The sequence below is a fragment of the Eptesicus fuscus genome, chromosome 4 (genome assembly GCF_027574615.1).
Source record: "Eptesicus fuscus isolate TK198812 chromosome 4, DD_ASM_mEF_20220401, whole genome shotgun sequence".
Lineage (NCBI taxonomy): Eukaryota > Metazoa > Chordata > Mammalia > Chiroptera > Vespertilionidae > Eptesicus > Eptesicus fuscus.
The window spans coordinates 97910776-97937713 of NC_072476.1; the positions used below are offsets into that span (position 1 = coordinate 97910776).

The window sequence follows — 26938 nt, forward strand, 5'->3', positions numbered from 1 at the left end:
ACATTACTCATACAAAACAAATGACTTTAAATCGCTGTGTTAAACAAGGTTATGAAGAGTGATGAGTACAATTGTCTATTTAAAAAAAAATTTTTTTTATTTATTTCAGAGAGGATGGAAGAGGGAGAGAGAAATAGAAACATCAATGATGAGAGAGAATCATTGATTGGCTACCTCCTGCACGCCACCCACTGGGGATTGAGCCCAAAACCTGGGCATGTGCCCTGACCAGAATTGAACCCGGTACCCCTCAGTCCATAGGCCGACGCTCTATCCACTGAGCCAAAACCAACTAGGGCTACAATTGTCTATTTTAGAAGCTGAAAATAGTAAGACTACATTATTGTGGTATAATAAAGTAAAATTTACCTTAAGTCTTTAAACAACATAAGAAATTAGCCAGTAAATTCCTCCTCCTCCCACAAGGTAACATTTATGAAACCTGTTGTTTGGACTCAGCCTAAAATAATCTTTTCAATTAATTCATGCTCAGGATTTCATGGTTTGCTGTTCATTGTCACTCCAAAAGCTGAATGGGAGGCCTCTTAGTGTGGTACTTACAGACCTAGACCTTGAAGCCAGACTACCTGGCTTGGCTGCATATTAGACACCATCTTATGCAATTATTTAACCTTTTGTGCCTCAGTTTTCTCATCTGTAAAATGGGTCTCATAAGACTTTTTTCCTCATGGGGTTGTTATAGGCATAAAGTGATTAAATATGTGCAAAATCCTTAGAGTAATGCTTGGCACATAATAAACACCATATAAATATTAGCCAAATAAAGAGGATGTGGCTACACGTAGACATTTGTGATTGACTTTCTGAGCCACCCACGTGTGAATTACCAAATGCCTTAACAATTACGAGATTGTTGATTTTTTATAAAATACCTAGATTGTGAGCTTTTTGAGGGCAAGAACTCTGACCTAGTGTCTAGATTAGAGCTAGAATATTGGTGAATAGGTTAATTGAGAATATGGTGTGAGGCCAGCTAAAGGTGGTCTCAGCTAAAATGTTGACACAAATAATTGCACTCACCAAAATAATGACTTTAGACCAATTGAAAAAAAGGCAGTGCCCAGCATTGTGCCTGGAAGCCACTTGATTGTGATGCTGGAGAGTTCAGCATGTGTGGCTGGTGCAATGGCCACTTAAGTTAGTCACATGAAGGATCCTGATATGGCCCAAATCAGAAGAAAGAAAGAAAGAAAGAAAGAAAGAAAGAAAGAAAGAAAGAAAGAAAGAAAGAAAGAAAGAAAGAAAGAAGGAAGGAAGGAAGGAAGGAAGGAAGGAAGGAAGGAAGGAAGGAAGGAAGGAAGGAAGGAAGGAAGGAAGGAAGGGAAGGAAGGAAGGAAGGAAGGAAGGAAGGAAGGAAGGAAGGAAGGAAGGAAGGAAGGAAGGAAGGAAGGAAAAGAGAGAGAGAGAGAGAGAGAGGAAAGGAAAGGAAAGGAAAGGAAAGGAAAGGAAAGGAAAGGAAAGGAAAGGAAAGGAAAGGAAAGGAAAGGAAAGGAAAGGGGGAGGGGAACCAAACAAACAAACAAACAAACGAAGCAGCAGCCTGCTCAACAGCTCTTTGCAAATATTTTCTTAGGCTTTTTGTCTTCACCAAGTTTTGGCCATTTGAACTCTGAAATTGGAATGCCAACCTCCAGAACCTTTGAAGACATTGCAAAATGTATTTCCCATAGCTATGCCAAATCTTTCATTTTACTCAAGGGTCACTCATTTACATCTGGGTCAGCCTCGAGCTGGGATAAGTTGACATGGGAAACCGGCTGTACCTTTTGACAGTAATTGCAATCTTCACTTCTATTGAGAATTTCCTTGGTTGACTGACCTCCACTTAAACATCCTCCTCAAGTAGGGAGGCTGCAAAGGAAGTTGCTGGTCAGTTGCTACAATTCCTGTACCAAGAATGCTGCCTGGCACATGGAAGGTACCTACTCAACATTCATTGAACGATAATATGAACGAATGGGTGAGTGAAAGTAATGGCTAAACTTGCTACTAAGAATCAGTGAAAATTTCCCACCTGCCCTCACTTCCAATTGACATCCAAATTCATTGTCTTTGTGTGTGTGTGTGTGTGTGTGTGTGTGTGTGTGTGTAGTAAAATATATTTAAAATATACCATTTTTAAGTGTACAGTTTTAGTGGCACTAAGTACATTCATACTATTGTGTAGCAATCACCAGCCATCCATTTCCAGATCTTTTTCCATCTCCCCAAATGGAAACTCGGTACCCATTACACCATAACTCCATTTCTCCCCTCACACTCAGCCCCTAGCAACCATCATTCTACTTTCTGTCTTTGACTACTTTCTGAATTTGACTACTCTAGGTATCACACGTAAGTGGAATCATACAGTATTTGTCATTTGTCATTTTGTGACTGGCTTAGTTTACTTGGCATAATAAAGTTTTCAAGATTAGTCCATGTTGTAGCATGTGTCAGAATTTCCTGCCTTTGTAAGGCTGAAAGTACTCTATTGTTTGTTTAACACGTTTTGTTTACCCATTCAGACCTCAGTGAGCACTTGGGTTGTTTCCACCTTTTGGCTGCTGTAAACGCTGCTACCAACAGAGGTGTTCAAAAATTTGAGTCTCTGCTTTCAGACCTTTTGGGTATAAACCCAGAACTGCTGAATGGGTTCTTCAAGCAGTTCAAGCTGGGACCCCATGCTACCATTCAAAATGTGTTCCTTGGTCTGGGATGTAGTCTAATAGCCATCATCTAAGGGACAACACTCTCCTACTAGTCATTGATACCTTGGTGCCAGCAGGCCTGGGCTCTTCCTAAGAGCAGATGTTTAGCTGAAACTGGTTTGGCTCAGTGGATAGAGCGTCGGCCTGTGGACTGAAGGGTCCCAGGTTCAATTCCGGTCAAGGGAATGTACCTTGGTTTTGGGCACATCCCCAGTGAGGGGTGTGCAGGAGGCAGCTGATCGATGTTTCTCTCTCATCGATGTTTCTAACTCTCTATCCCTCTCCCTTCCTCTCTGTAAAAATCAATAATATATATATATATATATATATATATATATATATATGTATATATATATTTATTTTATTTTATTTTTTATTATTATTATTTTTTTTTTAAAGAGCAGATGTTGAGAAGGAGAGGCAAAAAGAACTCAAGTGCTGGCGAGAGGGATCCAGGAGGTCAGCTGAGAGCCCTAAGGGGAACTGAAAGGTGCGGGGGTGGTGTGTGTGGAAAAGAACTTCACAATTTTGTGTAAGTCCAGACCAGCTCCTAGCGTTTCCTTAATTTAAAAAAGAAAAGGAAAGTAGACAGCTTCACTGTTTCCCAAATTCCCGATATCTGTGCTGCCTGCAGTTTGCCTAGAGTGGTGCTCACTCACTGTCTCTGGCCTTTGACCTTGATGTTTGCACGCCCTGGGCCCTGGCTGACTCCCGTGGTTTTTGCAGACTCTGCTCATGCCTGCTCTCCCTGGGGAAGCATTTCTGGACCACCCACGATGAGTCAGGAACCGGGCTCCACCACCCTCCTGTGTATCCCCCTGTTCCCACTGCCTGCACCCAGTATGCGGGGAGCCACTCGTCTGATTCCTCGTCTCTCCCACACTTGACTGTGAGCTCCCGAGGCCGGCGACAAAGGTCTCAGTTTCTCCCGAGTGTCCTGCTCTATGCCTGGCGGAACTGAATGAGCGCTTGCAGGGTACAGAATGTACCCATTCTGCCTCTCTTCAAGGGTTTACTGTCCGCCTTGCTCCTCATCACCAGGTTCAGTGAGTCTGCAGGTGGATCCCTTCCCTTCCTCGACAAACGGGCTCTGAGCACTTCAGATGTCCTGTCCACGAGTTCTCTTTCCGCAGGATGGCACTTCCTCCTTCCTGCCTGGTAAGCTTTTCAAGATTGCAGGGACAGCAGGAGCTTGCCACATGAAATATACAAGGAAAAAAAAACAAGTTTGCGGTATAATCGGACAATCAAATAAAAATATGTGGACAGCTACAATCTCTAAAACCTTGAGGCACTTCACTGAGCTTGCAGCTCTGATTAACCAACAAAGCATTTCTTTTTATATTGAGTTAAAGAGGAACAAACAAACGGCAGCCTTTGTGGCTTTGTCTACCCCCACCCCACCCCATTTTTAGAAGCAAATCCAAGAGCAGGAAAGAAAACCAGATTGCTCTTTTCCCCCCACTCACTCATTTCTCAGAATCCCCAGGCAGGCACACAATCAGTTAGTTGACTGCTTGTCTAGCCTGAATTTTTTTAAAAAACAATATATTTTTATTGATTTTTTTTACAGAGAGGAAGGGAGAGGGATAGAGAGTTAGAAACATCAATGAGAGAGAAACATGCCCTTGACCGGAATTAAACCTGGGACCCTTCAGTCCGAAGGCTGATGCTCTATCCACTGAGCCAAACCCGTTAGGGCTAGCCTGAACTTTTGCTGCAGGGTTGAAAATTTAAGAGAGCACAGCTGGAAGAAGAAAGTGAATCTTGGTATCATCTTGATCTGGCTCCCCACCATCAATTACAATATTGGGAAATCACTTATCCTTTTTGGGCCTCAGTTTCCTTTATGGAAAGGAATAGAAGGTACTGGTTGATTTCAAACCCCATCTAATCCTGTAATCATGATTCTGAGGTAAAAAATTTCCTCCAAAAGATCAGTTTAAAAACTTGTGGTACATCTAAATAAATACATACCATGCAGCAAACAAAACTGATAGTGTCAAAAATATAGACGGACACTGGGGAGGCAGGGGAGGTAGAATTTCTTTCCTCCTGTAGGGATAGCTGCTGTGTGAATGGGGACTTCTGCAGCCCTTTTGTCACTATAAGGAAAGAGACTGCCTGATGTTGGCATGTGTATGAAGGAAGTGAAAGAGCCCTAGGACATTGTGTGAGCTCCTGGATTCAGCCATACCTGAAGCAGTAATATTCCTATGTCTTTCACTTTGATGAGCCAAAAACTGTTCCTCCCTATTTTTTTTTTAGCTTAAGCCTATTGAAGATCAATTTCCTATTAGTTGAAATAATATTAATATAGTGTATGCAGCCAAATTATGTGGAAAAAATATTTATGTACAGAAAAATATTGGAAGAATAAACCCCAAAATATTAATGGTTGTTAGCATGGGTGATAAGATTAACAGCTATTTTTATTTTCTTCTGCATACTTTTCAGTATTTTCCAAAATATATATCACTGGTATACATTTTTAATGTCATTGTAACACACAATTCCCTATGATACTGGGAGACATTTCTATATTATAATCTTGCCTTATTTATTGGTCCTTTTTTTTTAGTAATAGTTAAGATTTGATACACTTTTTGATGTTTCTTGTGGAACGGGTCATTGCTCAGGTCTGGAATTCTATAGGGGTGGCAAACTTCCTGTAAAGAGCCAAATAGTAAATATTTGAGGCTCTGTGAGTCATTGTGGCATAAAGCAGTCCCAGATAATTCGTAAATGAATGACCGTGGCTGTATTCCCATAAAACATTATTTAGGAATACCGTAGTTCAAATTTCATATGATATTCACAGGTCACAAAATATTCTTCTTCTTTTGATTACTTTTCAACCATTTATAAATGTAAAAACCCATCTAGCTCACAAGTCATACAAGGGCAGGTCCACGTTTGTCCCGAGGAATGAAGTTTGTTGACCTCTGCTCTACTAACATTAGGATGTCTGTCATCACATTCACTTTTGGTGCAACTAGAATTTCTGTGACTTTCTGGTTGAGTTTCCCTAGGAATGATCAGCCCACGATGCCTGGCATGTTTTTAGCAAGCCTCATGGGTTTGGGTATTGTGGATGTTTGTGTCTCCACGGGCATTTGTGTTCTTCCCTTTCACTGAAATGTTTAGAGGAGTCTTCTTGCTTTTTCCACTCTTCACATTAGAGGCAGTGTCCCCACACCTCTGCTCAATGTTTCCACACCTCTGGCCACAAGGCAGCTCTAAAGGTTCTCAAGCCGTATTTTGGAATCTGAGTTGAAGCTAATCGACCTTAAAAGGATTTTTTTTTCTTACATGCTGCCATAATGGGATAAGTTTACTGCTCTGTCAAATATATATATATATATATATATATATATATATATATATATATATATATATATGGCTAATATGCAAAGTGTCCCCTCGGGAGTTTGACCAGGAGACCAGGAGTTCAATTGCTCACTATGACGTGCGCTGACCACCAGGGGACAGTGCGGAATGAAGGAAGCTGGGGAAGGAAGCCTGGCAGCTGGCAGCAGGGGAAGGAAGGCCCCAGTCGGCAGACAGAAGGCCCGGATCGGCCCTGATCGCCAGCCAGGCCTAGGGACCCTACCCATGCACAAATTTTGTGCACCAGGCCTCTAGTATTAAATAAATAATCAGTCAGTGGCAATTTAAATCTTGTAAAGAAATTCAATTTTGGGAACACTTTTGAAATTTCATTTTAAGAAGGAAGAGCAAAATAAAAGGGTTTGCACTGATGGCTACCTTGATGTGTCAGTTAAGGCTGTTTCCAGCTATGACTAACAACAAACCTAAATGATGGTGGATACAAAGAAGAAAAGTCTCAGGTCACAGGAAGCCCAGAAGCAAGTATTATTGGTGTTGGTTCTGCTTTTCTAACCTGTGACTCCCTTGGTCCTTCTGATATGAAGGCTGTTGTAGCTCTAAGCACTGTTTTCAAATTCAGGGAAGGAAGAAAGAGGAGAAACAGCACCAGATACATGTATCGTCCCAGAAGCCCTGGTAGTTAACAGCTCATAATTAACACTGACAGAATGGCATCATGTGACTACCCCGACTGCAAGGGAAGCTGGGATGGCAAGATCTAGCTTTTTCAGTCTCTGTGGAGGGGAGTGGGGGGTGGCAAAAGAGAAGTGAGTTAGGAAGAGCTGTTGGGTTGGCATAACTTTTATGTGATATTCAATAAGTCCCCATGGCAGGCAATGCTGTTTTACCCTACACCAGTGGGATGGGCCACTCAGGGAAGCCTAGACTTCATCTGTCTTGTGCAATGAGGCATCCCCAGTTCCTAGCACATTGCAGTCACTCAGTAAATATGTGCAGAGTGAATGAATGCCTGAGTCAATGACGAGAACTCTTGGAAACTCATTGTTGTTATGATCTATCCTTTTTTGGACAAGACACCAACAAAGAATCCTTTGGGTCCCTCATGCCGCTCTGATCTTCAGACGTGGTTCAAAGCGGTGCTATGTGACAGAAGGACCCCACTCACAGCTCGGCCAGCTGTCTCTGTCCACAGTTCAAGCCTGCAGAGGTCCTACCTGCTCACAGATGTCTTTCTTGACTGGTAAGGGGGAATGCAATGTTCCCACCATCTTGCCCAGTTCAGAATGAAGCTTATTTAGTGGCTACCTAGAGCTAGAAATCATAAGATATATTAAGACAAAAGAAGATAAAAGATAAAGGGGGGAGGGGTGGGAATTAAATTCTCTTTGGCCTGTCTTAAAAAATAAATAAATAAAGGTGGGGAGGTACCACAAATGTTCATTTAACCCTTCCTATGTGACAGACACAATGCTGGAGATTTTACATATGATTATTGACACTTTACTGATAAGTAAGAGAAAGTTCACACAATTAAGCAGAAGTCTTTGAGAAACATCATGGGTTAAATGAAACAAGATAGAAAAGGGAAAAATTAAAATTACCAAATGCCAAAAATTGGTAAATAGTGCTTAACAGGGACAGATTACCTGAGTGTTTTAATATCCTCTTCTACCTTAAAATGACCAGAGAAATTAAAAGAGAAGGACACAGAAAATCAAAGAAGAAACACCAGTGGATAAAAAGTTTATCACATTTTTGGAGGAGAAGTAGGTGGAGAAGTGTGCCTGAGTTAGCAGAGAGAGAAAGCTGCCCCCTAAGAAGCCCACTGTCCCTTTGAAAAGGAAATTCATATTTATAAATACCAAAGTATAAAAACAACAAGGAGAATAGCTAATAATAATCTTGATAATATGTAATGAATGATTATTATATTCCTGGTACTTCTCAGTGCTTTACATGCATCATCTCATTTAATCCTCACCAAGACCTCACAATATAGGTAAGATTATTACCCCCATTTTACAGATGAGGCAATGGAGGCACAGAGATGTAACAAGATGCTTTGAAATTGGATCAGAGGACAAGAAAGAATTCTTGGAAATGAAAAATGTGATAATCCAAATAAAGCATTTAATAATGCCTCACCCATAGTAAAAGTTTAATCAATGTTAATGATTGTTTTGGACCACTTACTTTCTGGTTCCACTTTCTTTTCCATTATTGTTTTGTGGTGCACACCGAGGTCTAAGTCAGAGCACCCTTTATCTTACAAGCTCTTGTTGGACAGAGGGTACGATTTTTAGAATCTTGGATTATATCACAAACTCTAGTCTAGATCCTTCCTTTGAAGGGAATGGACACGGAGGTGAAGAGAAGCCCATGGAAAAGGTCATGTAACCATTATGGGTGCAACCAAGAATAGAGCCCTGGTCCCCTGGCCCCCGAGCTACTGCCCCTCCAGGTAATGCCTTTTCTTGGCTCAGCACAGCAGTGCACATGCAGGCGTGTCAGCTCAGCCCCCTTCTTTCAGGAAACACCCACCACTCCCTGGTTCCATGATGTCTTAAAGGGGATGCCAATCACAGGTGCCCTTACAGCATCCTCATTGCTTCTGGTCAAGAAGGGGCCAATGACCCACAAAGAGGCAACAGGGGCCTCTCCCAGGTTTGGGATATAGACATTAAAATAAAGAAGTCACTTTTCACTAGGGTTGGTAGAATAGGAAAGGGAAAGTAATCTTTTTCCTTTGCTTATCTTAGGTTCCCTAGCTGGGGCCCTCTAAATCGGACAGGCCGAAGATGGAGTAACAGAAGAACAAACAAGTTTACTAACAAGTGCATCACCCATATACATGGCAGTACCCAGCAATGAGTGACCCAAAGAGGTGGCTAGAAATGGGGATTATATACTCTCTGAGGCTAAACAAAGAAAGGGGTTCGGGCCAGGGAGGCAAGTTACGGGAAGGTGACCAGGGAAAGAATAGTAAACAGAGTTGTTTATTAAGGTTGTTATTCAGATGTAGGTCCCTGGCCTCTCCATTGATAGAGCTGTTAAGAGTCCTTCCCTTCCCGGTGCAGAGGGAGACATCCTGACAAATGGGAATTTATAAATATGAATTTCCTTTTCAAAAGGACAACTTGTGTCTAGAGATCAATCAGTCCCGTTGGGACAGGAAGCCAGGGGATTCCGGAAGGGAGGGCTCCAGGGAGAAAAATGGAATTGGTTATGTATTCATGAAAAATAATATGGTAGGCACCTGATGAAGCTGACGACACACTTGGAAAAAATTTACATGTGGGTACCTAGAAAACGAAGCAAGCGAACAAAAGGGAGGCAACTAACTCCAGGAAGAACTAACGGTTGCACAAGAAGGGATACATCCTGCCTCTTGGGCTCAGCAATAAGCAATTGAGAGTTGTTTTGTTTTTTTAATTTTATTGATTTTTTACAGAGAGGAAGAGAGAGGGATAGAGAGTTAGAAACATCGATGAGAGAGAAACATCGATCAGCTGCCTCTTGCACACCCCCTACTGGGGATGTGCCCGCAACCAAGGTACATGCCCTTGACCGGAATCGAACCTGGGACCCTTGAGTCCGCAGGCCGACGCTCTATCCACTGAGCCAAACCGGTTTTGGCAGCAATTGACAGTTTTAATAAGGTTAGAAAATGGCGCCGTACCTACCATATCGGTAGGATAAAAGCGAGGAGATAAAAATGAGGGAAAAGAAAGAACTCTTACCATTCGCAACAGCATGGGTGGACATGGAGAGAATTAGGCTAAGCAAAATAAGCCAGTCAGAGAAAGATAAACATCACATGATCTTACTCATTTGTGGAATATAATGAACAACATAAACTGATGAACAAAAATAGATACAGAGATAGAGAAGCATTGAACAGACCATCAAACTTCAGAGGGAGCTCTGGCTGGTTTGGCTCAGTTGACAGAGCATTGGCCTGTGGACTGAAGGGTCTCAAGTTTGATTCCAGCCAAGGGCACATGCCTGGGTTGTATGCTCGATCTCCAGTAGGGGACGTGCAGGAGGCAGCTAATCAATGATTCTCTCTCATCATTGATGTTTTTATCTCTCTATCCTTCTCCCTTCCTCTCTGAAGTCAATATAAATATATTAAAAAAAAAAAAAAAACTTCAGAGGGAAGGCAGGGAAGGGTGGTGGTGGGGTTAAGAAGTCAACCAAAGGACTTGTATGCATGCATATAAGCATAACCAATGAACACAAACACCAGGGGGGTGAGGGAATGTGCTGGGAGGTGGGGGTGGCTGGGGAGAGATCAATGGGGGAAAAAGGAGACGTATGTAATATTATATGTACTACTTTAAACAATAAAGAATTTTTAAAAAAGAAAAAATGAGGGAAAGAATGACAGAGACAAATCTTCGTGTTGTAACAGGAAGTCAAAAGATAATGTCTAAAATGATAAGGAATAGAAAAGGCATATCACTTAGATATATGAAAAGAATTACCAGATGAATTAGGAAAAGAGCTGAAATTTTAGAGCAAAATACTTAGGGGTTTTGCTGCTGTTTAAAAGCAAAACTATGTAGCTCTTAAGACCATAAGTAGTTGCTATTTTATATATATAGTATCTATAAATAGTAAATATACAAAACCATATATACTATTATTTTATATATAGTAAATATATACATATATATTCATGTCATATATTTCCAAAATGTACATATTTTATTTTATTTATTTTATTTTTAAAATTTATTTTTTTAATCCTCACCTGAGGATATTTTTTCATTGATTTTTAAAGAGAATGAAAGAGAGAGGGAAAGACAGAAATACTGATGTGAAACACATAGATTGGTTGCCTCTTGCACGTGTCCCGACCAGGGCCCAGGGCCCAGGGCCCAGGGCCCAGGCCAGGGAGGAGCCTGTAACCAAGGTATGTGCCCTTGACCGGAATCAAACCCGGGACTCTTTGGTCCGCAGGCTGACTCTATCCACTGAGCCAAACTGGCTAGGGTCAAAATGTACATATTTCAAAAAAGTATGTATTAAAATATAAGATAATCAATAGTCCCCAGAAGCCATAAATGTGGGTTGTATTATGACCTTAAAAATAAATCAATTATCTTACTCCATTAAAATGAGTCAGTAAATATAAACACAAGAAATCAAGAACTATGTCTCCTTTAAACACAAGTCTCTGTGAACGCAATGAAATTTAATGATACAGAAAGAAGTAAGGGCAAGAAGAAAAGGCGTTTTCATTAAAAGCAACCTCTCTACTACAAAATGGCCCAGAAATACAAGGAGGGTCTTTATCTTGATGGTGGCCCTGAATCCAGCAAAGGGGGAGGTAGCCTGTGAGTGGCAGGAGCCAGGGCCTGGCCTATGCCCTTAGAACATCATGCTCAAGGGCAGGGCTAAGATTTCAGTGCATAAAATATTAAACCTCTTCAAAATAACAGCTACGAAGGTGTGTGCATGCATCTGTGCCAGAGAAAAACGAAGAGTTTCCATTTTTCAGGAACTCGACATTCTCAAGTCTTCTTTCCTGGGTGCAATACTTTCAACTAACTCCCTGTAACCCTGTCCCTGTGATCCCAGCCCTCCATGGTGACATGTGTGATGCTCTCAGTTCCACCCTGGAGGCTAAGAGAAGATTCCCAGAGAGCACTGCTTGGTGCCCTCTGCCCAGCTGACCTCCAGAGCCATGAGGGGCTGATTTAGGCACCCCACCCCCTCTGCGTCCCATCCCGGGCCTAGAGCACCGCTCTAACCTCACCGGAGGAGCTTTCCCACCGGGAGACCACGCGAGGGCAAAAGATCTGAATGAGAATGACGGATCCATCCTGTGGGAGTTGCTTCTGCACAAATAAATCAGGACCTTGTGGTTATAAGGAACAGAATCCCAGTCAGAACCAGCACAGGTTAAAGATGGAACTCATCGACTCTGTGAACTGGGGAAGTCCAAGGGCTAGCTCTGGCTCCACGTATAACTGCTTCCCACTGTCATTACTCTCTTGGTCTCTGTCTCAGTCTCTAAGGCTCATGGGATCCCTACTTAGCACACAGACCCGAAAGAAGGTCCTCTCTTCCCCCGCAGCCACAGAAATCTTAGAGGATGGGTGTAGTCCCACAGCAGACTCCACACACAGGCACACACACAGGCACACGCACATGCACGCACACATACACACTTCTGGAACAATCACGGCATGAATCACTGCATGGACTCAGCCTGGATCATGAGCCCAGAGGAGCGGTGGTGGGCACTTGGTTTAACAGCCCCACCAGGTAGGGCACAAACAGTTCCCAAAGTGGACAGGCAGGCCTGTCTGTTACCAGAGAAAGGAGAAGGAATCAGGGGCAGGCAAAAACGACAGAAATCCATACTCCTAAAAAAATATAACTTAAGCACATCTATGACGGAAGCATAATCACATACTTAATAGAGTGTTGTTCTTGCATTAAGTAATTACCACCACTACCAGGAAATCAGTGAAATCCAGCGCCAGGAATAAGCCGCTATCCTGGGCCTTTTCAGATTTCCTCCTTTTGTCATTCTATCCCAGCCACCTTTGCTAATTCCCTATTCATTCTCATAAACTCAGACTCCCAGTCACGGTCAGAGCTCTTTCCAGCGAATACTGCGCCTGAGGTTCTCCTCCCGGTCGGCAATTGCTTAGAGAACCTCACTGACTGCATTTCGCGAACCCTTGCTCTGCCTAGTCCCGTGGGCTTTCACAAAGAAACCTGCAGATGCCGGAACACAGGGAGTCAGCTTGTCTTCAAAGGTTTTCGGTTTGTTTTTATACTGAGGTCACTGGTTTTCTGATAAGGCAGGTAGAGCCTGCGATTTCCCATTTATGTTCTTGAACTCAGGATGGCAGATTTCCAGTGCGGGCCGCACACTATCTCCCCTCCCGAAGACATCCTACCATGCCACCTGGCCACCCTCCCATCAAGAGGTGGAGACCTACCTCTTCTTGAATCTGGGCATCTCGTGACTTGGTTGGCAGCACACAGTACTGCGGAAGTGATGCTGTGTGCATGGGTGGGGATGCCGCCTCCCCCTCGTCCTCTGGAATACTCGCACATGGACCACCCAGCTGTCCTGCAGGAAGTGTAAGCGACTGGGGCTGCCATGCTGGGAGAAGTCCTGTTACATGGAGGGAGAAGTCCTGTTACATGAAGAGGCTCGTGTGTGCACTCGGGTTGAAAAGCCTTGATCTCTGTGGCTCCCAGCCCGTGCTCAGGATGAGATGAGCACACCTCCAGATGATGTCAGCTCCCAGCTGTCAGCCACACCCAGCCTTTGAGCCTTCCCAGCTGAGGCCTTAGACGTCACAGGACAGAGAAAGGGCCCTGCTCTGCCTTTTCCAATTTCCTGGCTCACGGAATCCATGCAGGTAATAAACGGTGGTGGTACCTGAAGCAGCAGAAGTAACTCTAACTACCTGCACAAACCTTCTGGGGCAGACCAGGAACTCAGAGCACCACGAAAGTGGCCCACGGTTCTGTGACCCACAGAAGGAAGCCTTGTGCAGAGTCACCGGATTCATAGATGGGGAACGCGCAGAGCACACGGCTCTGGAGTTGGCCTCACTCTACATGCAAACACACTGAGTCTGTGACCTTTGAAGTGAAGTCAAACAAGAGTCCTTTTCTTCAGGGAGCGGAGCGGAGCCTGGGATCTCCCGGCAGTTGGCTGGGATGGTATGACTTAGAGGCAGATGCATGTCACTGCTTCAAGCCTCACCCAGGAAGGACAGCTAGGAAGCTCATTAACCATCTCTGTCGGTGCTTCCGTTCTACCATATAAGATCCGCTTGAGGTAATGCCTTATGCTTGGAGCTCCTGGGCCAAAGTGATGAGTGTGAAGTGTGTGCTGGCCATTTGAATTCCTAGGGCCCGAGATGAGAACTTTAATTCAGACAGGACGGGTTGCCTGTCTTGGAAATGCATGTATCAGCTCAGAAAATGAGCTGAGCCAGGGGGCCTTGGCTAATAGGAACCAGATTAGCATTATCAGTAGGTTCTGTGACTCCAAGGTCAGACTCTGAGAGGGAACCCTGGTTTCCCCCATGACTCTCTCCGCCTCCTTGGGCAAGTCACTCAGCCTTCCTGAGCCCCAAGGTCTCATCTGGAACACCAGGATCACCAGTGCCTCTCTTGTTGGGGTGTTAACAGATGGAATGAAGTTGTGCATGTAAAGGATTGAAAGCTTGCTTGACACAGGGCAAGCATTCAATCATGTGGGCTATAATCATATGATATGACATAATACTATGTGGTTGATATAACCATGTTCTCCTATAAATCGTAATAGTGGCATGGCTAAGAGAGGTAGGCTTTGGATCCAGAGCACCTGGGTTCAAAGGCTGATTACCATTTGGTAGCTAGGTGACCTTGGCTAATTCACTTAACCTCTTTATTGCCTCAGTTTCTAACTCTGCAAAATGGGGATAATAGCAGGACCTACTCATAGGGTTGTTGGGAGTTGACGTACATAAAGCCTGAAGCCCATGCCTGACACATAGTAATCACCCAATAAGTTTTTTCTTTTACTAAAGTATTTTTACTATAAACATGTCCTATGTTTTATACTATGCTGAAGCCTTTCCAGAGTCGAATAGCTGGGATGTTGTTGTTAGATCTAAAGGAACTGGCTTAAACTTAAGGCCAAAGGTTAGGGTGGCGATGGTGTGGCACTGGCTTCCATCCTCCGGGCCTGGCATCATGAGTCTTCGGAAACACGGACTAAATCTGCAAGTCTCATGCTAGGCTCCATTATGAGCATCATCACTGACTCGAAAACCACACACCTTTCCATTCAATTGTCTAAAAACACCCGCAGGTGTGCATAAACAATCACACTATTTAAAATGGTGCCACATAATACAAAGCCAGGCTCACAGAAGTCCAGAACCCTGATCCTTTAGGAAGGCGAGCACCCACCATCGATCCCCTGCCTTTCCCCGTCTCTCTTCCCATCGCCCTCTTGTTTCCTTCATCTTTATTGAGGTACGACTGACTTACAATATTCTGTTAATGTAAGGTATACAGCGCGTTGATTTGATACACTTACCTATTGCAAAATGATTACTACCATAGGTTAGCGAACACCTCCATCACGTCGCATAATTACCATTTCTTTTTTGTGGTGAGAACACCATCTCCCCTCGTTGCTGGCATAATTGATACCCTGGCCCTACTCCCTTTCAACCTTCCACATTTCTTTCTCCCTGAGAACTAGAGAGAACACGTAAATATGGTCATCACTTTCCTGACCCATTTAGAGGTCGGGGTAGGTCTCACCATCTCACATTTTCATCACTTTCCTGACCCATTTAGAGGTCGGGGTAGGTCTCACCATCTCACATTTCAGGTCAGGAGGGAAGAGTTCAGTCCCAAAGAGAGCGGTGGAGAGCGGCTGGCCACACCCTCCTGAATGACTTCTGAATGAAGAGGGTGTAGACCCCAAGCTTCCTGTGGTTTTTACCCTCAGGTTGGCTGCTCAAACCCCCACCTCCTGGTGAGCACGTCCACGCCCATTCCGGGTTCACCCTCACCTGCTCTATTGCTCGGGCCCCGACCATCTGTCCTTTGCCCAGAGAGCCGCTTGGGCAAACAGAGCGGTGGGCAGGTGGGGCAGGAAAGAGCTCTAATTACCCCAACAGAAAACACAAGGCAAAGATGAAGGGCCTCGGGCGGGTTCACTACAGGGCAGGAGCCGGGGGCAGGAGCCTCACCCCGCAGGGCCCACAGGAAGCCGGAGAGAAACTGAGTTCGCCACACTAGGCATCTCATTGGCTCTAACTGGTGTGCTTTGAAGCAAAGTCTCATAACTAACATTTCAGCAGCCACTCAGAGAGAAGCAATAACATCAAGTGCGGAATCAGTGTAACTCTGTCCTGTGCTAGATGGCCTTATAGTTAAACATGGAGATTTTTCTTTTTTCTTTCTTTACTTCCTTTAAAAAACAAACAAAAAAACCCCCCAGCCCTAGCCAGTTTGGCTCAGTGGATAGAGCAAAGGCCTGCCGACTGAAGGGTCCCTGGTTCGCTTCCTGTCAAGGGCACATGCCCGGGTTGTGGGCTCGATCCCCAGTAAGGGCTGTGCAGGAGGCAGCCCATCAATGATTCTCTCTCATCACTGATGTTTCTCTCTCTCTCCCTCTCCCTTCCTCTCTGAACCCGATAAAAATATATTTTAAAAAATAACAGTAGTCAGTGACCATAGAAATACAGCTTTGCTTTTGTGGGGTGATTGGAGGCTTGTGATGGCCAATCGGGCTCAGTCCCCAGACTCCCTCTCCCGCCCCCGCCTCCTGAGGCTGCCCACGGTCAGCGGGAGCCTCTGCACAGACGAAACCAAACCAACAGCGGGCACGGGACAAAGCGCACGCGGAGGCCTCCTCCTTCGGAGGACTTTTACCTCTGCAAGTGGAAGGCGTGGGATTTAGAACGACGGTGCATGTAGTAGCTACAAGTTGCAGATTTTCTGGTGGCATTTGCTTATGTAACCTGAGAGGTCGGCGGCCAGTGGGCGGTGTCTGTGGTTTGCAGACATCTTCAGCGGAACCCGGGGAGTCTGAGAATCACCCAGAATGCGGAGTGGAACTCCAACACGTCACATTGTGTGCTTCAATGATGAGGGGACGTGATTTAATCCAGATCTTTCCTTTTCAAGCAGTGATCAAAAGTAGATTTTATGTGAAGCTTCAAAAATTGTACATAGTAAAGAACCACCACTGTGACTCCGTCCTGCTCTGGACTCCCCTTTGCCCATGAGAAGCCCCTGGCTCATACCCATGGAGGCTGAGCTGTCTCCCCAGACTCTTTAGGGCGTTCCCTACCCCCCGCCTCTGGCAAGGGTCCCACCAAAAGAAAACTGAGAAGTAATTATGGAACACTGTCTGTCGAATTTCCTCTTGGAGGGGCTGCCTGTTGGGAAATCTGATTTCCTAATCTAAGCGGTTAGGAAATCAGACAGAGCTCCGGGCACTGTCGAGGGCTTTTCCAGTGTCCCTCCCTAACTCCAGAGCCCCGAGAGGCTCACCTGGCTCAGATCAGCATGGCTACTATGCAATAAAACGTCTGGAAAAGAGGGCAGAATATTCTATTCCCAGCTATGAGAAAGCATCCTGGGTGAGCTATAGTTTAAGTATAGCCCAATGATACCCTTGTGATGGGCAAAATGCATTTGTCATTTTATAGAATACTAGAGGCCCGGTGCACAGATTCGTGCTCTGCTGGGGTCCCTTGGCCTGGCCTGCACCCTCTCACCATCCGGGACCCCTCAGGGGATGTCGGACTGCTGGTTTCAGCCTGACCTTTGCAGGCCAGGCCGAGGGACCCCACCGGTGCACGTTCGGGGCGAGGGAGGGACCACAGGAGAGCTCCAGGGCGTGTCCAGCCCATCTTGCCCGGTCCCGATGGGCTGGACCAAGCAGCAAGCTAACCTACCAGTCGGAGCATCTGCCCCCTGGTGATCAGTGCGCGTCATAGCGACTGGTCGAATGGTTGAACAAACGGTCGGACACTTAGCATATCAGGCTTTTACTAGTATTATAGAGGATTGTAGCCCACAAAATACTAGTCATGTGGCAATGAAAGCTGACATTCTTGAGAAGATGCTTCCCAGTGTGACCTGGGGTGTCACACAGATCTGCCAATTTCCACACCAGTATTCAGGGGAAAGAGGCCGTGCAAGGCCAGGTGGAGTGGGGCATGGACGTACGGGCTGCACTGACACAGAGCCTGCTGCTCCTGGGCACCCCGGTTGCCAGCAGACCTCCCATGTGATTTACAACAGAACCCCCGACTGACCCGCGCACACTACCGTTTATGTTTGCATCACGCGTCTTAGGACTCTGGCGGTTGTGAGTGACAGAGACATAACGCAGGCTGCCAGAAACAAAAAAGGGAATTCATGGCGGATGCTACTAACATGTCTGGGTTGCTCTGGGCTTTAGACATGGCTGGACCTGGTGTTTAAACCGTGTCATCATCAGCCAGCCCGCCACCGGAAACGCAAGCAGACATTTAAAAACCCACGGGGCCAGAGGAGATCCCTAGCCCACAGCCTTTCCAAAGCTGGGTGTCCGGCAGGCGGAGCACATTTTGCCAGAGGAATAACGATGTGAACAGCAATCGGGTCCCAGGCTGCCCACGGTGGTCTACTTAGCCCGGGGGGGCTGAGCCGGGCGATGTGGACTCCTTGTCATGGAGAAGAGCAGTAGAGAAACAGGGGAGCAAAAAGCCAGGGGTTTCCACCTTTGTTGCTGCCTCTAGAACGCACGTGAAGAACAGGGGGCCGAATGACTGGCGAGACAGGAAGTAGATGGCGAAATAGTCTCCTTCCGTCTTTTATCATTCTGAAGGGAACTCGGGGCCCTGGCAAGGACTTGGGTAACCACAGCACCAATTCTGTGCAAAGTCTACTCTCACCTGAAGGCGTGGCTGTGGAGGGTGGGGCTCGCTGTGCGGATGTGTATGGAGGTGCGTGAAACGCAGGCAGTTAGCTGCTCCACCACATCCCGAGGCATAAACGGGCACCTTCTTTATTTTTTAAACCACACACCTGACTGGTTGCTGCTATAAGAGAAGGGACAAGAACATCTGTCTCAGGTATGTGGGCGGGGCAAGTTCCCTCACTCCCCGTGCTATGCAGACATTCCCTGAACGAATGCTGTCTAAGAATCAGGGCAGAGCTTCTGGTGTTCCCTGCAAATAGCAACAGTCCTACCAACCTGCCTGGCACTGTTCTAGAGACTGTGTACGTGATGACTCATGTCATTCTCACAACAGCCCTCGGGGTGAGGACTGTTTTCATATCCCTGGCTCACAGGACCTCTGCTAACAGGTGGAGCTTACCCCCCATGGCTGCCTCCTAGCCTCCGGCCCTCCACCTGGTGCCTGGGAAGGTGAGACTGCCTGTGCCCCCGGGCCATGCAGGGCCTCCCCAGCCACAGGGCCCTGCTCTGCACCCCAGGAGGCTCAGCTGCATGTGGAGGGTGGGGTGGGACTGGCCAGGAAGGAGGGCTAACTGGCCACCACCGTGAGCAAGGCCCACTCAGTGGAATATAGGAGTATGGGGACCTTCAGCTACAGATGATTTTTACCTACATTTAGGAATTGAGGACACACAGAACTGAACTCATAAACCAACACAGAAAGTGCACTAGGCGAAGGATCAGAGGTCACCTATTATAACGGGAATAAAAAAGTTGAAACTTACAAAGTAACAGATAAACATTCTAAAGGAGCCGGGAGGGTCAGGTGAACTGATGGAATAAGGACAAGCACACAAGGGTGTAGGGGCCCCAGAAAAATGTGCTTGGGTGGAGCCCTAGAAAGAAGGTCCCAAGCACTTGCTGCAGAGACCCCGGGAGCTGCCTTGAGTTCCAGCAACTCTCGATCCGTCCCCAGGTGTGCCGTCTCCACGGCTGCCAGGCCCCGAGGCTGCTGGTCCCCATTCCCAGACACGTGCACCCCCACGCAAAGCCCCCGTGGCTGGAGGACACGCCGGTGAAACTCTGTTCTTTGCCTTGGAAAGCGTGCGGCTCGCACAATCCCACGCTGTGCCTTTGCTCCGACGGGAGGGACCACGGGTCCGGCCACCCTGCCAGTTTGCCTGCAGCTCATCCCGTCCTTCGTGGGAGGGTCCCAACCTGCACTCGTGACCCCCACCTGCAGCGCAGGGGCTGATGTTCGGGGTTGTGTTTAGGTTTTAACGTGGGGTGAGGAGGAAGAATTACATCTAAACTACAAGGGCACTGTGGAAGCCAGGGGGATGTGCCAGGGATTGCCTTCATTAAAAACAGGAAGCATTTTCAAGGATTTTTCAAGAAGCCTTTTCCGGATAAAAGCGGGGTTTTAAAAACACCACCCTGAGGAAGAGTTCCCTCAGGGACTAGTGGACCCCAGTTTGGGAAGTGACTCCCCTGCCCTTTTCTCCTCCAGAGCGGGGGTTTCGGACCCACATTGTGGACTTAGATTCAGACCCGGGCAGCACTGGCAGCGTCTGCTGCTGGGTATCCGGAACCTGCCGGAGCTGTCTGCACAGAGCCCATCAGTGCCCATTACAGGTTAGTGGGTGACCCTTGTCCTGGCTTCCCCTGGACTAAGGGGTTCCCCAGGGTGCCCAAACTGGCAAAGTCCCAGGCAAACCAGGATGCATGGCCACCCTAATGTGGCACTAAGACAGAAATGACTCCTCCATCCGCTCCTGTCCACCCCATCCCCTGGGCCCCCCAATAGGACTCCATTAAGAACTCGGCTGCCCCTCTCTACAAACCGGTCTTCGTTCTTGGACTTTCTCAGCTCCAACGAACTTCCTGGGACCTCCTCCGCCAAATTACTGCTGGTGGGACCTCTGGCCAAAGAAGAACATAAAAGCTCAAGTCCTAATTTGATCGAACATTTAATTGCAATTTTATTACCAATTCAACACAGAAGGGTTCCAGGGAATGGGGTGGCGAGCCTTTGGCTATGTGGTGGGATGTGAATGCCCTTTTTCCTCATTCCCAAGGCCCCAGCTGTCTGTATAGTCTGGTCACATATTTCTTGAGAGTCTGGTCCCTGGCCAAAGGCCTTGATTTCCTTCCAAGTTGCTGCTGTAATTTATAGATTAACAACTCTTTCCTCTTGCGGGACATTGTTTGATGAGCTGTGTACAGTGCTCTGTGTTGTTTATCAGGCAAGACTAACACAGCCTGGCATGTTTACCTCGCTTGAAGAACCGTGGCTGTGAGGAGACAAAGGCCCGTCTGACTCATCGCTGCTCCCACGCGGACTGCTCTCCTCCTGACCCTGTCCCCAAACCCCCACCTACTTATCTCGGGGAATATACGCTGGGGATGCTGTGTCCTTCCCAGCTGACTTTCCACTTTCATCTTTGTCATTTAAAAAAATCTGCATGGACGAGTGAAAACCAAGATTTTGTCTCTGTGTCTGTTTTTGACGACACCGGCTTGACTCTCGGAGTCTCCGGCAGTGGGGCCACGGGAAGGCCACCGACAGTGCCTTCCACCCGCCTGTGGCCTGCTCAGGCCGCTGGGCATGCGCTGCCCTGAGGAGCCAGTTCTCAGGCAGATTCGGATCCAGTCGGTCTGGGATGATGGGGCCTGGCGTTCTGCATTTTTTTCCAGGCGGAAATATATTTATTTAATTCTGTATTCATTATAGATATGCATGGAACGCAGTACCAGGCATGAATGAAGCAATGAAACGTCACGCGGTGACGAGACTTAAGGTCAGTCCCTTTTGTAGGTGGACCTCTTAATTACCTCTACCTCCATAGGTTCACAGGCTCTGGTGCAGCAATGCATTGTGGGTCGTGTGCAGTGTGCAATCCTAAACTCCTTTTCAGCACGTGGATTTTTACAGTGACCACTAAGCTTTATACGTGCATTCCACAGGTTAAAAACAGCACGAGGGATGCTCTTTGCTTTTGGCCGAAAGGACAGAACGGCTGGAATGAACACTCAGGTGGGCAATGGCATGGTGCATTTCTAACCGCTCCTCGGCGACGTCGATGCTGCTGGCCCAGGGGCCACATTTGAGCACTGACAGAGTGGAGATGCCCAGCACTGAGGGGCCAGGATGAGGTTAACAAAGTCTTCATAAGACACCCTATAAGCGTTCTCTAGACCACGGACTCTACAACTCAAGCGCTTCTGTTTCTTTACCAATGAATAGGATTAATTAAATGTGGTTATGGTCATTAAATAAAAATTTAATCTTCACAACAGCCCTATTTAAGTATTGTTTAAACTTTTTAAGTTTCTCAACAACATCGTGTAGTTTTCAGTGAGGAGGTCTTGCATAGCTTCTGTGAGATTTTTCCTGGGTTTTTTATTTTAAAAGTCATTGGATATAAGCCAGTTTATATTTATAAAGGACCCTGGCTACTCACTACCTGCGAAAGTCTTGCATTCATGACTTTCACTTACATTTGCTTAAAACATTTTTTTTTTTTAAATTCAGCTGAGCAATGGCTTCCTGATTTGGGGCTTATCACCATCCCTGAAACACGAATGCCTTGGGGACACTGGGAATCAGTGATAGAAAAGATAAAATTTCACAGTAATTCTCCACTATTGACAATTAGTTGCCTGAGGAATCCAAGTGCCCGGAAGGGGAAAAAGATAGAAGACGGAAGAGATCACCTTTGTGGGAGACGAAGCTGGGGCCGGAAGGTTATGAACCCGCCAATGGACAGACACAATGACCGCATCACCCTGACCCTCCCGCTCAGCTTCTCAGATGCTTCTTAGCCATAAACATCCCTAGGTTTGTCTGCTCTCCAAACCTGGGAGCACTTTAGGATGTGAGGTGCCAACAGTTCATCAGTGGTGAGGACTGGACATTCTTGCCTACATGTAGGACTTCAGTACCACTTTGCTCAACGTCAATTTCTGCCATGGAGTGGAGCTGAGAGTAATGACTGCTGGGTGACCGAGCAAAGAAAGTCCTGCGGGGAGACCAGGCTAAGTGGCCAGTCAATGTGATGCCCATTCTCATTTACATTTCCTGTTTTGCCCACTCAGCAATACAATTAAACGAGAAAACAAACGCTGAGTTCTTCCCCCCTCTGGCGAGCGTAGCCCGGGAGGCACTTTCCCTGTCTGCAAAAAGATGGATGCTTTGCATCGCTTCCCTTTCCATGTGAGGATCTGAACATAAATATGAAAACCAGGTCGTCACCGTATCTTACAATCCAGCTGTGTGGGCAGTTCTCAAATAATCAACAGGTGTGTCTAAAAAAATCTGTTATCAGGTCACTTGTCCGGCATATTCTTTCCTGCATGAGCACATTCAAGGAGATAAACTTAGTCATGAAGAAACGGATGGATATGGTAAAATTGAATAAAAGGGGTCTTTTTTAGACATTCCACATTATTTTACATTAGTTTCAGGTGCACAGCATATAGTAGACATTTATAGAATTTATGAAGTGATGCCCTCTGCCCAAGTCCCAATATGTCTAGTACCCACCTGGCACCATCCATAGAGTAAAAGAGGGTTTAAACTAAAAAAAAAGAAGCAGAGATGCATGTTTTCTATAGGCAGTAACTGCAGAAGTGGCAACTAGTTTTAAAATCTTAATTTTTGTTGGATTTTCGTAAGAGATTGCCTTGCAGCAAACCCTTGACTCTCCTATTCCCTGGGAGATTCCATGGGAGAAGGCAGGAAAATGCCCCTTCAACACGGGAGTCACAAAGGGAAGCCTCTGAGCTGGGATTTCAATAGCATGAGAGCCACAGACCAGGATAACCAACCCCCCAATAGGTTTTTGAATTGTAAATAAGAAGTGGCCGATGGAAGAAAGAGATATGGAGGCACATGCTCTGTCTCCTCAGATTACCCCAGAATCCCCCTCCCCTCCTAGGGACCCAGGGACATGGAGGAGGCCCGCGGGGCTCAGAGTGAGTGTCCAGTGTCCGGCCCTGGCTTAGGTCTCAGGGCCAGTGCTGTCCTTTCACGCCTCTTACCTTCAGGACTTCAGCAAGCAGATGAAAATGTGAACCCTGCTCTTCCCGTCCCCCAGGACAAGGTGACGGCCATGTGGGGAGGGGTGGGGTCTTCGCAGGTGCAGGGCCCTTGGTTTGCTGGGAGCACTGGTGCTTGAACCCAAGTGCTTCGTTTTCGTCAGCTCATGGACAGCGTTGATTTTAGCTCTTCCCTCTGCTCCGAGTCTGCATCCCCCGAGAAACAGGGAACCTCAGATATTCTAACCAAGACAAGGCGTAGCCCACCTGAAGAGTTGACATTCTGGCTTATACATTGGGTCTGGGTTCTGAGCACCATCTGCAGGAGGCTCACCAGCTCCCAGTTCTGGCGTGTTCAGCACACTCCCAGTCCCGCATACCCCCTGCTGCCCCTCCCTGACCCACGAGCGGCCAGTCCAATCCAGAATACCCCCCTGACCCACGAGTGGCCAGTCCAATCCAGAATATGCCCCTGACCCACCAGCAGCCAGTCCAACCCAGAATACCCCCTGACCCACCAGCAGCCAGTCCAAACTAGAATACCCCCCTGACCCACGAGCGGCCAGTACAATCTAGAATATGCCCCTGACCCACGAGCGGCCAGTACAATCTAGAATACCCCCCTGACCCACGAGCGGCCAGTACAATCTAGAATACCCCCCTGACCCACGAGCGGCCAGTACAATCTAGAATACCCCCTGACCCACGAGCGGCCAGTGCAATCTAGAATACCCCCCTGACCCACGAGTGGCCAGTACAATCTAGAATACCCCCCTGGGCCCTCCTTGACCCAATCTTCAGTGTCTCCCTCAGAGGCCAACCTCTCTTTTTGATTCAATAGTGACCCATTTAAATAAAAGGCCTAACACAAAAAATCAGGCAAATATGTTTAATTTTTTAAAATAACTGATGGCAAAATAAAATATTTACATCACATCATACTGTGTAAACATGTAAGGTCTCTGTACAAAGAAATATACATGCAAAATAATGTAAAAATTTAACTGAAATAATAGAAGAAACAATACACAAATAAAAGTTGTGAGGTTACGAATACACATCCAGTTCTGAATCCAATTTATTTTAAAAAGTTTCTGTACAATTTTACAAGAAACAAACAAAACCCAAAAGAATAAATAAAATACATTGGAAGCTGCAAAGCTTAGCTACGCCACTTTATGGCTCAAGACCCAGGTGTCTGGCTGGCTCGGGAAGCGGGCTGGCCTCTGTTTTAGTGTATTTCACACAACAAAGATAAAAAGACATCCAGAAAAATTCAAGCGTGCCCAGAACCCCAGTTGAAGGCCTCCCCACACCAGCGCTAACTCTGCCCAGTGACAGGCAGGGGGCGCCAGCTCAAGGCTGCGAGTGCTTAATTGGCTTGTATTTCTTACCAAAAGCTCCAAGTCCAGCCAATTTGTGTACAGAAAGTTGAACGTCAAAAAGTCTAAAAAGTAGTAAATGTCCAGACTGATTTTGGGGAAAAAAATAATACTTTGGCATTCTGAATAATAGCATAATACATTTTAAAACATTACCCTATTATCCAGTTTTATATTCAGAGTATGAAATCACTTTTTACAGTCCTCAAAACTGACAAGTTTCACGAAGAGTTAAGTCTCCTGAATGGATGGCACAGGGCTGCGACCCCCCCACCCCCCGCCCCACCCCGACACACGCACAAAACCATAAAGCTCACCGTACGAAGTATGTGCTTTTTCTATGTATTTATTACAGGTACAACAGAGGTCTTCATAAATAGTTGCATAAAATGTTAAAGCCACAACATTGCACATGATATGAAATAAAACCAAAAAAACCCCAATGAGTGCATTTACAGTATTTTCATCTGACTGTATACTGCTCAACAATCTGATTGATGGCTTGGGGGCGGGGCAATGGGGTAGGGCCCAACCTGATGTCCTCAGTGGATGGGCAGAACCTTCTGGCCCCCAGAGGAAGCCCAGGCAGGGAGTGGGAGAAAGGTGGGGGTGGTGGTGGTGGTGGTGGGGGGGGGGGAAGGACAGACTGAAGGCAGGACCAGTCTTATATACAAGTAAGGCCTACATTTCATCAGAGCAAAACAATTCATTCTATTTTTATGCAAAAGTTTGAGGTTGAATGCACATTTCAGAAGCCCAGTCTGGCGTCCCTGAGAGACGCACACAGACCAGGGGGCTGGGAGGCTCGGAGCCAGGTGGACGCCACGCTCCGCAGCAGGTGCGGGGACGGCCGCCGCTGGGGTGCGTCTTCCCCAGAGGCGGCCAGTATCTCTGTTTTGTTCGTTAACACCAGTGGTTGAACATAGGCATTTCGTTTCCTTGAATAAGTCTTGTAAAACGTTAAATTTGTAAAATTCTATGTGTGTTCGTTTAAAAAAGTTTCTTTTTTTTTTTTTTTTTTGCAGAAACCTGAATAAAAGACTGTGACACAGCAATGCTGTCTCGGCTCTCAGAGGCGAGAGAAGGTCCTCCACCCAGCGGGCTGGCAGCCGCCCGCCCCCGAGCCAGCTCGCTCGGCGTGCGGGCTCCACACGGTGCACTACGGCAGCGGAGCAGCTATGTTGGCTTGTGTTTCTCTCCGAAATTCAAATTGACAGCTGATTGGCAGGTGAAAGAGAATGAGAAAGAACTTCAAGACAGGTCAAACCCGAGGCAGAAGCCTGCTCTGCAGGAAGTTTTTAACGCTACGGATAGGTCGAACGTCGTTCTGGTGTTTGCGCCGCTCAATGAAGGAGGTCAGTCTGGACGTGTCGAGGACGCCCGTGCCGTGGCCGTGGCCGTGGCCCGCCTGCAGCCACTGCTCCTGCAGGGCCAGCGCAGCCGAGGGACGCCTGGCGGGGTCCTCCTGCAGGAGGAAGCACACGAAGTCCTTGGCCCTCTGGCTCACTCCTTTAAAGTAGTCATCTGGGAAACTAAAGTCTAGTCGGCAAATGTTCAGGCAGGTCTCTTCCACGCTGTCGTCCAGGAAGGGGGACACGCCGCTGAGAAGGACGTAGGTGAGCACTCCAACACTCCACGTGTCCGAGGTCAGGGAGACCGGGTTCCCCAGGATGATTTCGGGGGCTGCGAACTCGGGGTTCCCCAGTAACTGGTGGATGTAGTAGGTGGTATTGAGTTGGACAGCATCTCCAAAGTCGGCCAGTTTAATCGTCGGCGTGGCTGAACTCTGACCAACCAGGATGTTTTCGGGCTAGAAGACAGGATAAGGCAACCGTCATTTTCACCAACACCAATCGTTAGCTGAGGCATGAGGTTCACCAGAACCTGTGACGTCGACCGGAACAAGCTGTTCACGTGCAAAACAAGGTGAACCTCTTGGCAGGCACAGAGGGAGAAACGGGCAGCAACACGGAAGACCCGCCCGATGCGGCTTGGACCAGCCTCCCTGGCGGTCG

The 26938-nt window shown here is 46.8% G+C and overlaps 1 protein-coding gene across 1 annotated transcript in view; it reads right to left on the reverse strand.

The window, feature by feature from the left end:
* Positions 1–25559: 25559 nt before the first annotated feature.
* TRIO (trio Rho guanine nucleotide exchange factor) overlaps positions 25560–26938 on the reverse strand; it is a 305380-nt gene continuing 304001 nt past the window's right edge. The window contains exon 57 of the mRNA XM_054715266.1: positions 25560–26733. Coding sequence (XP_054571241.1) covers positions 26185–26733 — 549 coding nt within the window. The 3' untranslated portion in view covers positions 25560–26184. The remainder of the gene's footprint in view (positions 26734–26938) is intronic.